General features: G+C 37.8%; 1 protein-coding gene across 1 annotated transcript; it reads left to right on the top strand.

Moving 5' to 3' along the window:
* Positions 1–4,589: 4,589 nt before the first annotated feature.
* dpt (dermatopontin) lies at positions 4,590–11,688 on the top strand. The gene is made up of 4 exons (XM_042483970.1): positions 4,590–4,931; positions 9,337–9,462; positions 10,574–10,681; positions 10,913–11,688. The coding sequence occupies exons 1-4, from the start codon at positions 4,657–4,659 to the stop codon at positions 10,977–10,979; spliced, it is 576 nt and encodes a 191-aa protein (XP_042339904.1). The 5' UTR covers positions 4,590–4,656; the 3' UTR covers positions 10,980–11,688.
* Positions 11,689–13,555: the final 1,867 nt, after the last annotated feature.

Genomic DNA, 13,555 nt, shown 5'->3' on the forward strand with positions numbered 1-13,555 from the left:
GTTTGTCAGGTCATTCCCTATTAATTTATTTATTTAGTATTGATTTTTTTTCTAATCAACAAATAGCAAGAAATTAGTATTAGTATCTAGACTTTTTTTTTTAAAAAGCTAGAGAAAAATGTCCAGAAAACTCTATATTTATAATTATTATATCTACGTCTTATTATTTTACAGAATTATTATGAAACATTTTTTTAACTTTACCATTTTGCCTTTATTATTTATAGGACAGCACAAGCATGAAAGATGGAGAGAGAGATGGGATGATATGATCCAAAGGGCCATCGGTCGGAGTCCAACCTGCGGCCTCTGCGGCGAGGACGCAGCCTCTGTGCATGGGACGACCGCTCTACCAGGTGAGTTAATGGGCAGCCATTTTTTCTAATTTTCAGGTGATTTGTTAGTACTTTTTACTAATTTCTTGTTAATTTCTGGGTCATTACTTCTAAAACTGGGCATTGCCCTCTTCCCATGTTCGTTTGCTGCCCCTTCTGTCCCCCTACGTCACAAACTGACTCTGGAAACCGCTGAATGTGCATAATAATTAACTCTAAATCAGCATTGCAGCCATTTTTGCAATTTGCACATGCTCCTACAATTTTAATTGCAATTAAACAAGCAAACAAACAAGAAAAAAAAGCCTAAAAACACTGGAACACGCATTGCATTTTTTTTTTTTTTTTTAGAAAAGATGCCTTGTAATCGGGCATTTCTGCCTGCAAAAATCCCAAAAAATTGCCTGTGAAACCCAGCAGGAACTAAACATTATTTAATATTAGCATCATGCACACCTTCTCCTGCGCGGTGATACAGTTGGAGGCTGAATGAAAATAGTTCCTTCATGAAACTGCTCACAACAAGGTCTGTGGATTATCTTGAGTAACCGGGTCATGATGAATTGGAGAGAAGGCCGACATCTCTACTGCTGATATCTGCAACACTCTGCAACTCACACCAAAACAATGGAGACTGATGAATAGCACTACAGTTAAGAGGGAAAAATATGTATTTTTGATTTGGGGTGAACTGTCCCTTTTAGGTGAATTCACATGGCTGGTGACAGATTTATCAGCATGGATAAAAAGAAAAAACAGACAAATATGCTTATGCAACCCTGCATTTCACTGCATATATTCAACGAGAATGTGACAAAAAAAACTTCAATCATAAATGAATAATGCATCTTACATTACAAAGAGTCATTGCAAACAGCTGTGTTGATCGATGGTCGTGGTTTCTGTCACTTCCTGATGAATCATAAAAAAAATCGTCATATCATCATCACTGCTAATGTAAAAAACAAAATAAAACATAAGTTTCGTTACTCTGCTCCAACGAACTCTGAGCATAATATGGTCAAACTTAATCTTTTATAAGCATAAAAAAAGATGTAAGCATGTCCAAAAGCAACACTTGCAAAAACTATTCTCACACCACAGTCCATAAATAAAATGAGCTCATTCTCTAACGGAGCCTAATTTGTCTGCCAGTCAGCTTTTACAGGATCTCTGTTTCACAGGAACAAGAGAAGCTGTGGAAAATCTAATAGCTGTTATCTTGTGATGTGGTGAGGAAAACGGATGAGTGTTTCTGCTCTGATCCATTTGTGTGCGGTTTCGACTGAATGCGCGGGTCATGTTCGTGCTTTGTGATGTCTGTCTGCGCAGAGCAGCTTTATCTACAGTCCACGTGAGCGATTGAGTGTAATGGATCACCGTGTGCCGGTATTGATAAATGCAAAGTAAAATGACCTTAATGACCTTTTTATGCAATTATGATCATATAGACAGGTAAAGTTCTGATGTGATAGAAGATCAGATATTTTCGTAGAGTTTTTGTTGTTATATTGCAATATAGAACTTTAATGCGTACTTTTTGTGGTCTTAAATGCCAAATTTAAGTTCAGTGATGTGGCCGGTTTTTTATTTTTCTTATTTTTAACAAATCCAGTTTGTTTCTCAACTTTCACACCTCAAAAAAAAAACTCGGCCAGTGGCCTGTCTCCCACGCATGGCGTGAAGCTCCATTAGAGAAACTCAGGAAAACAGCTGTATGCTGCAGTTAATCAGAGATGGAGAAGTTACCCAGACATATATTTGCAAAAGCAACCATTTAATCCTTACCCTTAAAGTCTATTCTTTCGCAAAACTGAAAATACTGTTTGAAAACTCTTCTGAGAAAGCATAAATATCACCTTTGTATCACTTGTTGAAGTTTGTTTGAGAGAAAAATGGGCTCACTGTTGCCTCTTATGATCTTCAGGGAAAAAACGTCCAATAAAACTGCAATTCTAACCAACCGCCAAGTGCTGGTGGATGTGTTCAGCCCGCCAGCCTCATAATTAGCTCATTACAACTCAATCAGCACAATTGCCAGAATAAAAATTGGCATTCTGCAAACTGTAGACACGTTGAAACTTGACTTTCCATTATGTCTCGACAATTCTGTGGTTAGGAGCGAAAACCACTTTGTTATTGTTAGAAAAGGATCACATTTTGGCTTGAAATGCTGTTTTTTCGTGGCACTGTCCAAGCAGAAAATGTAGTGATGGTTAGGTAAAAAACAGCTGCTTTTCATGGCACTATCCCAAATGGAAACAGTGATGAGTTGCTAAAAAACAACCGGTTTTGTTGGTCCACATCAGTCTGCAACTTGGTGGGCGTCTCTCACCTAGGTGACAAAGTCAGCTTATATACTACATCATTTTATAAACGTTGATATGATACGTATGAAACGTACAAAAGCAGTGGATCCTTGTTTTGAAGAAATATACGACAACATTTTCTCATGGTGACGCTGCTGATTTAGTGCAGAACTTGCATAGACAGACCACACAAAGGTTTGTGTTTTGTCAGAAATGTTTCCAAAAGTGCCTTTTGGTTTCCCCTACATAACATATTTTAGAAATGCCTTTTTGTTCTTGGCTGTAGCTTATCCACATTAATTTTGACTCTTTATCATTTTTATGTCTGTAATAAACAAATAGTCCTTCCTTACAAACTTACGTTATTGATATTAAACAAGTTGTAATCACCGGGGCTGAAGAATTAACCTACGTGCCAAAAACTGCACTTCCTCTAATGTCCACCAGAGGCTGGCTCCAAGAGTGAGTCAGTCCCCACAGACCCTCACGTTAAAATACCCAACTTTACAGCAGAAATAAACATGTTTACTGTACTGCTGGACAAAAGACAGTTTTGGTCTCTATAGCTAATTTCAATAATTGTGACATCTTTACAGGGGTGAATTTTTATATAATTAACCGCTTTACATTTTACTTTACGTTGAGGGCATGGCCCCTTTGACTGACAGGTGGGTGTTGTCTGTTGACAAGTTGCGAAAACGTTGTCAGCGTCAGTTAGGGAACGTAACCACAGTATAACTCCTGTGGATGTATTAAGAAGACCCGGATACAGCACAGAGGCAGGGCCCTGCTCATGAGAGGTGCTCAGTAGTACATGAAGCAAAAAAAAGCTTTATATTCGCGGTATGAAAGTAAATCTTCAGCATTACCGAGCCCATGAGGCTTGTGCACTAGAGACTTGCGGGTGCCAGAGTGGGAAACTTACGCTCACGGAGCGATAAATGTCTGTGAGAATTTTTTTATCTTGTGTCTCTTTAAGACTTTCCCAATGTTATCAAGGTAATTAGCTTAAATCCAGATTGTGAAATGAGTAATTTTGCAGGAGTTTTGACACAGACGTCTCTTCCCTGATGTAAGTCAGTGGGAAGAAGACGACTTTCTTCACATTTGCATCAGAGTCTGGCGCACTTCCTGGGGGCCTCAAGCCATTCATCGCTATTTAAGTGTGTTTTCACTTCATGAAAGTTAAGTTTTTGTTCAGTGTTTGGTAGTACTAATGCCCTCTAAAAAGTCAATTTTGTCTTGTAATTACATTTCTAAAATTCTTTTTAGCCTGATTTTTGCTGGTGAATTTAGCATTAGCACTATCACTGTTTGTTATTGCTGTAAATGCGCCGTGCTAAAGGAGCTAGTGTGAGGGTTATCTCTACCCTGTCGTCCAAACATGGTCGCTTTTAGCACGTAAAAATTCAAGATGACAACAGCCAAAATTTGAAACACAAAGCTTTAAAACAGAAGTCCAGAAACCAATGGTTGACTTTATGGTGGCTAAGTCCATTTTTTTAATAGTCTATAAATATTGTTGTGTTGCTCAGTAAAATCATGATATTCAGTTCTGTCAAAATCATTCAGCATTTCAACAGATGTTCAAAAACTCACCGTCACAATCTGTTTTTATGTCTCTATGAAGAAATATACGACGTGATGCTCATGATGATATAAAACAGTTTATTGTCCAAAAGTACCAGTTACACGGAGAAAGCCACAAACACACTGTAGACTTAACAGCCGCAGTAATTAGATGGTTAACACATGCTAACAATATCTGAATTGCATGTTGTCTGAAAGTGCTGTTTTTTAAGGTAAACCTTAATCCACGGTGAGACTTTCTTAAAGCTGCGTCCCAGAGTCCACCTTAAAATGTCAAGCAAGGTCCACTTCTGGCTTTGACCCACAAGCTGCAAAATTACTCATCACTCCTGGATACAAAACATCTGGACAACAAAAGACTTGGAGGAGCTTAAAGTCGGGCAGCTGTGAGGAGGCTCTGCAGACCGACTCATTTCTTCAACATGAATCTTGCTCTGGTGCTGTTGGCGACGTCTCTGCTGGCCGCAGCGGCCGCTCAGTCTCATGACCATCAGGACATGGGCTGGGTCAACGGATACCGCCAGGGCTTCAACTTCCAGTGTCCCCACGGGGAGGTCATGGTGGCCATCAGGAGCTACTATAGTGAGGCGGACGGCTCGGACCGATTGTGGACATTTGAGTGCCAGCCCACACCTGAGGGTCTGGGGGAGCCCAGTGACTGCTGGTGGGACGACATCAACCGAGCCGGGATGGAGTGGTGAGTCCTCTGATTTTTTTACTCTTTGACACCTGCGTCCTTCTTTTTTTGACTTTTAAACTTTCTTGGATTTACAGAGTTAAGAGATTTTTGAAACTTAATATGTTGATAGTTGCTTTTTAAATTATTTTTAAAAAGCAACTATCAACATATTAAGTTTCAAAAATCTCTTAACTCTGTAAGTATAAATGAAACAGAGTAGAAGACATATATATAAGATTAACAGTTTGAATCCTGAGCAAAGTCGATTGATTTGTTTCAAAAAACATGGAGAAAAGGCAATGAGCAAAAAAAAAGAGGAAATGACCTGAAATTAGCGAGAAATTCCAAAAAATAAAAATAAAAAAAGAAAGAAGATTATCAAAGAATTAAGTTTAAAAAAAAAGTATAAAAAAGGAAATAATCTGGAAAAAAATAAATAATATAATAATATAAAATTAAATAATATTTAATTATAATGAATTATTATAATCATGAATGTAGCTTTTGTTAAGCTTTTCTCTTTCTTCCATTTAGATTTCTCCCTATCTTTAAAAAAATAATCTTCTAAATCTACTAATTTCTTGCAATTTGTGAAACATTTTTTACCAAGTTGCTCATTGCCTTATTACCCACGATTTTAAGAGAAATTACACCAATTTACTCGAACAAAGGTTTAAATACTTGTGAAAGTGATGTTGCTTCAGGTTTCAGAGGGGTAAAATAATTCATGTATAATAGAATTCCCAAAACTCGAACACAACTGTTGAAGAAAAAAAGAAAAATAAAGTTAAAAACACAAACAAGGAAATTACCTGAAAAAAGTGCTTAAAATATAATAATAATAAAATTTTAAATATGTAATCATAAAAATAGTTTTCCCCTATTTCTTTTCTTTTTCTCCCTTTACATTGTCCCTAACCTTTATAAAAATAGTCTGAATTTAATAATTTTTTTGCAATATGCGGGACATTTCTTGCCAAGTTGTTCATTGTCTTTTTTCACCTCGTTTTTAAAAGAAATGACACCAATGTGCTCTGCATTCAAAGGTTTAAATACTTGTGAAAGGCGTCTGAAAGCAGCAAGAAAACTGTTGTTGCTCATTCCATAACATGTTAGTTGGACTGATTTGATCTTTGAATAGTTGAATTTCAGCAGTCTGCCTGGTAGGATGTCTAGTTTGTGGCTCAGAGAAAGCACTCTGACAAACCGCAGGTTTTTTCCTCCCGTTTATGATTTTACTGCAAACATTACACTAAGAGTCAGAGCTAACAGGGATTTAACCAGCAGTGATATGAATAAATGATGCAGAAACACTAATTCAGAGCGCACTGAGAGGAGATCAACATCTGAGTCAGATTACACGTGTACAGTCAGCGGCTTTCTACAGCTTCTCTCTTACTCTGGTCTTTTGTTTTATTCAGGCCGTCATAGATGATTGCGAGGGATATACATTGCAAAGATATCCACGTGAAAGCCACGTCGTATAAGCACATCTTTGGCCCATTTGTCTGTCATTGTTCCAATAAACGAGAGGAAGCACAGATCAAAGATTTAAAGCAAGTCTTGCCTGAATTACTGAGTAATGTCCCTTCACTTTACGGACAGACTCTGAACATCAACAAAAGCTGTTAAAGGTCACTATTAGCAGACAACAACGGCCCATACGAGGCCTGCGTGAGTTTGATGCTGCAACTGTTGTATGAACAAAACCACCCGCGTTGTTGGAAGACCTTTAGTTCTCATTTAAAGACAGATGCAACCGGAGGATGTTTCCGCTCATTTACAGACAAGGTCGGCTCTTTGCAAGTTCAAAGTTAAGGCCCGCGTGCAGCAAGTCCGTATTTTTGTGTATGTGATTTTTCAACCCGCACTCATTCCCAGGTCATCAAATACCGATGCTTTGTCACGCCTCTTAACGTCTGATAGCGACTCTGAGGGCACCCTTTAGCACCTCGAGGGCCACATTTAGACCAGAACGGCCCCACTTAAAATGGAAAAGTCTTTTCTTTGCGTTTTTAAAAAAGTCTGTGCTCATATGATAACCTTGTGAGATCGATCCTCGTCTACACAGATCCGCAAAAAAACCCAAAACGCTGTAGTATGCATGCCGGGCCAGTAGTTGGCTTTGTAACTTTGCAATGACACACCATAAAAGAACACGCGCATGCGTGAAGTGCGGCCATGACGTCACCGTTCCCACAGGATCTGTGCATTGCCAGTTTACGTGGCGACAGAAGAGGTTGTGTTTTCAAAAGATTACACTCTGAAACCCGGTTTAAAAAGTTCATTTTCAGGGCCCCAAAACGCTGTTGTCGTGAACAAAAACGGCAACAAAGGTTTAACATTTAATGCAAGAACCCTGAGTGTAGAAAGGCCCTTTTATTTGTTTTTTTTTTTACTATGAATGTGTAAAAAAGTAGGTGGACTTTTTCACATCACTTAAAGTCCATGTAAAGTGAATTCTAAAAAATTCTAAATGTTGGAAACTGATTGTTGAAAATATGTTACAAAGACCCTTTACTATATAGTACTGAATTGTTAGACGGTTGACTGTTTTTTCACCATTTTCCTATTTTAAGATTTTTTGGGCGGTCCTAAAACCATAGCACGATGACACACTGGAGCTATACTCAGCATGACCCCGCCCCTGACAGTGTTGCAGTATAAAAACGAAAAACATCATTAGCATAGTCTTGCGACGGGGCGTGGCCTCCACTCCTCCAGCGGACACGATCAGAGAATACTGTGCATTTTTTCATGATTTTGAGACCTTCTTTTACATACTTGGGGATTTTTTTGGTCGGGTTTTTAATATCACATCTTTCTGTGATGTGGCAAACTCAGGATACATTTTAATCATCACTTTACACAGACTTTAATGAAAACAGATTGGCCTAGTAAGTCTCAGCATGTAGAGATTAGAAAAAGATAGATGTTTTTTTTTTTTTCATTATTTTTTCTCAGTTATTTTTTGGGATGTACCTTGTTAAGTTGCTCATCGCCCTCTTTCCATATTTTTGAAGAAATTCAGTTTGCTCAGATTTTAAAGGGTTATTTGCTTGAATACTACCAGCAAACGCATCAATGAAACAAAGTTATAACCCATTTTTAAATGTGATTTTAATATAAAGCTGCACATAATTGAATGCTTTAAAACTTTCCACTTGTGTATCTTTTTGTTATTTTCATAAAAAGTTGAATTCTGTCGACTGTTTTCTCGCTCAGAGGAACAAAGCCAGGTCCTTGTGGTCCTGCATGAATCGCTCCAGAACAACAATGTGAGTCTTCAGCTGACAGTTCCTGGGAACACGACTTCCTCCACTGAATCCAAACAAGATCTGTCCAACAGGCTGTGTCAGTGTCTCCTCAGAGACATCACATTTTAAATTTTACGGGCCACATGTTACAGCTTATTCTGGGACTTTTTTTCAGCATGCCATTCACAAAAACTAGACAGTAAAAACAGACAAATATCCACCTCAGTCTCACATAAACATGTTCCTCAAACTTGCACAGAGAGGTTGATCTGATTAAAGGACTTGGAGCAAACTTTTGGGACGCCTGTTTGCGGGGACAATTGTAGCCTGACATGTCCACATAAACAGCAGCTTGAATCACATTAAACAGGCTGCTGACTCAACTGTATCTGCTTCAGATTACTTGTTCCAGGTCAGAGAGACTTTTTAATTTGTGCTCCTCAGATTAATTTGGAGTTGAGCTCAACTGCACCCAGCCCTCTGATTCAAAGACAAACACTGTGAACTCTATCGCTGCCACGCCTGCCTCTCTTTAGCATAGCTGTCTGTTTGAATTACACCAGCGAGGACATTAGCCTGCAGGGAAACTGCCCCCACCGGCTGAATGGCTGACGGCTGTGCCCGTGTTGCCATGACAAACGTCCACACATTGTGCAGCAGCTCCTGCTGCTTGGACCTGGCAATGTTGGATGTGTTGTGGTGACAGCAGAGTGTATGGGCCATAAACAAAGTGCAGCATCAATAAACCAGTGTTTACTTCAAAATATAGAGATGCATATTATATTGTATCTGTTCAATCACATTGATTAACATCAGCTTTCTTGTGCTGCGTTCAGACGGCTTGAGCAAATTGATTAATTTTGAAAAAATGGGAAAAAATGGCAGTGAGCAACTTGGTAAGAAATGTCCCACACATTGAAAGAAATCAGAAAAAAAGACAAAAAAAAAAGAGATACAGAAAACTACATTTAGAATTATTCTAAAGACATGTATTACAGAAGAAAAGTAAACTTTAAAAACTTTTTTGGGGGATTTTTTTGGTTTGTTTGTTGGACGTAACAGGCGATTATGGGATATCATTTGAGATCATTCCTTCTTGTTGATACTTAAATTAATCTTTTTTTCTTTTCTTTTTATAACTGAATGAATTTCTTTTCTTTTTGCAGGACTTCAACGTGTACACGAAACGGCCTGGTGGCGGGCATACAGAGCAAGTACTTCCAATCCACTCTGGACCGGGAGTGGCAGTTTTACTGCTGCTATTACAAACGCCGCTGTCCATACTCCTGCATGTACGTTCTCACGGGGCCAAGTCAAAGAAATAGTGTTAAATTTTGGAAAATACACTTACTCCTTTTCTTGTTGATTGAGACCACTCTCATATATGTCTGTTAAATATGAAGCTGAAGCCAGCAGATGGTTATCTCAGCTTAGCATAAAACTGGAAGTAGGGGAGACCATGGATGTATGAAGAGAACTGGATATAGCTCCAAAGCTCTGTCCATTCCTATGAAAGTTGATTAGTGGTGCATGGAGCCAAAAAAGTTTGACTTAAAGGGCGTGTTTCGGACAATGACCCACAACTTGCAGACCTGCCTTTTAGGAAAAAAAACGTTATGTCATTTTTTGCTCATGCACCCTCATGCTGGGAAAACTTCTTTGAGCATAAATCTAACTTAGTAAAGAGGAGAAATGTTGAGGCATTTTCGAAAACAACCATGATGACTGAAGCTAAAGTGGAATTTTCTGTTTGAGTACGGTTTTCATGCTACACCACGAAGCTCACTTCTGCACGCTGCAGTCTTTTCACGTTTCATTATTGAAGTAGACCTTTTACAAAGTGGCTAAAACATGTTTTGATATCAGCTTCTCTATACGTGCACGCCCCGTCTGTTTCTGCAAACCGGGAGTGCACCGACCGCCAGCTGCTGGAAGTAAAACACTGACCACACATAAGTGTCTCATACAGCCCCGCTGCAAAAGTCTACAACTATAACTTTTAGCTCAGTGACCCAAATGTCAGCATGAAGCCCTGCAGCGTACTTTCAAGAACACCAATGGAAACGCAGCAAAAGGTTTGATTGTTTGATGGTCTCAAATAGTCAGCTTGTCATTTTGGAAACGTTGATATGATAACGTATTAAATGCAAATGTAATGTATTCATGGTTTGCAGAAACATACAACTTTTTACCTCTGGTGACTCGGCTGCAGCCACATATTTACCGTACAGACACGAAAGTGGAGTCAATCTTCTCATCTAAAGCTCAGCAAGAAAGTAAATAAGTGTGTTTTCCAAAATGTCAAAAGATTTAGACATTAATATTTAACTTGCCAAAATATTACACACATATATATTAATTATTATATATTATTATATATATTAATTTTGTTTCTTTCAACAGGAAGACCAGCGACATCCCTGAATACTTCAGGGAAGAGGCCGAGCTGGTGGTTCCCACCTACGGCTACTTCATCCGAGGAGCCCAGACCACCTTCAGCGGAGTCCTCAGGTTTGCTCACAACAGCTGTTTATTTCCCAATAACTTCTGATCCCACGAAGCAGCACTTTGGACCCAGAGTCCATCCAAAAATTGTTGAAATCGTCCCCAGGCCGAGCTGGAAGGAAAGATTTCCAGATGGGACCAGAACGTATTGGCAGTACAAACAAAAATACTAAAGAAACAGTAAAAGTTTGATAATTTATGATGGTTGAACTAAAAGGATTTTGTCTTTTGTTTCAGAGATCGGCAGTGGAAGTACATCCTGTGCAGAATGACAGACTTTGACTGTGAATTTGAAAATTTATAAACTTCTAAACAGGATTTTTTGCTTTACATACACATATTTTAAACTACATATTTACTCTTACATTTAAACAGAAACATAATACTGAGATTAAACATAACACATTCATGTTTTCAGTCATGTATCAAGTACAGGTGTGTGATATCTGCCTGTGTTTTTTAGTCTAGCATTCAAAAATATGCTCATATGATGGTAAATGTTAAGATAAACATGGAGACAGAGGGTCTACAGAAGATTTAGGTTTCATTTAGTTTTCATTTAGTGTTTTCATTGAGTTATCGGAGGAACTGGAAGTCATTTGGCAGCATGTGAAAGTGGTTTTCCAAAACAAAGTCAATTATTTGATGCTGTGGTCATGGGGGTGGAAAACACTGAATCAGGCTCCAAGACCTCTTAGTTTGAGGTCACGTGACGGCGATGGCTGAACAAAATGGCTTTGGTCGGACCATTTTCACGGTTATAAAAGCCTTGAGGGAGCAGGAGGTGTGACTGATTGGGATATTGTTTCAGAGGTAACACTTGTGTTGAAGTAATGAGAAGCTCTTTCACTGGCATCAAGAGCTTTGCATGCAATGAAAAATGTTCCACCTGCTTTCAATTGACTTCACATCTCTCCCTTATTAAAGTGTGTTGTTGTGTTTGCCAATACTGTACTGGAACTCATGTAACTGTACTGTGTGAAAATGGGATTAAAATCATCCCCTTTTGATTACTTCGTAAAGCCATTTATTTAAAGGTCTGATTTGTCTGTTTACTTGACATGATACCAAAAAAATCTTTTGCATGTTGGAAAAAAAGGTCAAATAACAGCATGTATGCTGTTTAAAAGTAAATATATAAATTAAAATCCAATCAGCATTAACCTTTTGAGACCTTATAAAATTGGTTTTATTTCTTTCAAAAACATGGGGAGAACTTAACAAGAAATGGCCCAAAAATTTGCAACGAAATTAGAAAAAAAGTTACATGAAAATGGGCCAAAAAATTGAAAAACAAAAACAAAAAAACAAGCAAGAAAATGACCCAAGAAATTCTGAAAAAATGCATATGTGTTTACTGTATATATAACATGATTTTAAATATAAAAATATCCTAATTATATATGTAGTTTTCTGGACATTTTCCCTGTTTTTCTTTTTGTTTTTTTAAAAATAGTTTTCTAATAATCCTGATCTCTTTTAAAAACAAAACAAAACAAAACGATTTCAAGTAATTTTCTTGTCACCTTTAACCAATTTCTTGCAATTGGTGGTACATTTCTTGCCAAGTTGGTTGTTGCCTTTTTCCCTCATGTTGTTCAAAGTAATTTAATTGAAATTTGCTCAGTTTTCAAAGGGCAAAATACTTGTGAAAGGTGTCTGAACACAGCATAAGAAAACTGATGACAATCCCGGTTTTTAAAGGGTTAAAGTCACTAAAAACAACAGGCTGAACTCGTGGAGGGAAAAGGTTGCAGGAGAAAAGACAATCTAACTACGTGAGAGTGTAAGCCTTCCAAAAACACAGAGAGGATGAAGTCAGCCATGACGATATCAACAGCTCATTTGGGCTTAACTTGGCTGAAGGCAAACTCAACACTGCTTTATATTGCCATAACATGCTGCTGGAAGGGTCCGACATCAGGGATTACCGAATCAACGGCAACTCAGTTATTCTTCACTTGATAAGAAAAAAGTTGTCAACAAATGCAATTTAATTACAGAAAAAAAGGTCAAAATAAATAGTTTGACATTTTGGGAAAGTTGGAGTTATTCTGTCCGTTTGGTATAAACCTGCTGCCAAAAGTTAGCTTAGCTTTAAATAATGACTCAAAACAGAAGTGAACTGAAGTTAGCAAAATAAAAGCACCATTGAAGTAACTCATGAATATTGTGCTTTATTACTTTGAAGGCCAGATCCACCATTTTTAGAGTTTTTTTTGGCGGGTTTTTATATGATTTTGTTGCTTCCCAGTAGTGTTCCCTATGTATTCTTAAGACTTTTTTTAATAGGAATGCATTTATGAATATTTAATATGTTGCTAGTTTTTATCACCGTACACTACTTTTTGTATTTACATTTTTTAAAAATTTCCCCAGTGTTAATATATGAATACTGTGTTTGCATTTTATTTTATTGTTGGTTTTTTCTTCTCTGTTTTTATCTGTTGCTTTTCTGCAGTATAATTGCAGTATAAATAAAGTTTATTATCATTATTATTCAAATCTGAATAATACGATTTTGATCGAAGTACAACAGCGTAACATTTACCCCTTTTCCACCAAAATTAGCACATGTATGCAGGTTTTTTAAACACAGGAACACCTGTGAAAAATAGGCTATAGAGTCACTTCCCATTACCAGTAGACTTGAACTGTGTACACAGCTCTGCAATGGACAAGCATGTCTTTCTGTTTGTTTTTTTCTGTTGAGTCATCTATGACAACATCGACAGGCCTGAAAACAGTAGATAGCAGCATGGAGGCCTGTGAAAATGTCACTGCGCTTGCTTCTTTTTTTTAAAATTTCCCTTACATGAGCAGTATTTTGAGGCGGTGCGTCATTGTATCTGTCTGCTAAAGGGCCCAACCCTCACACAG

The sequence above is a fragment of the Plectropomus leopardus genome, chromosome 3, assembly GCF_008729295.1.
Source record: "Plectropomus leopardus isolate mb chromosome 3, YSFRI_Pleo_2.0, whole genome shotgun sequence".
Classification (NCBI taxonomy): domain Eukaryota; kingdom Metazoa; phylum Chordata; class Actinopteri; order Perciformes; family Serranidae; genus Plectropomus; species Plectropomus leopardus.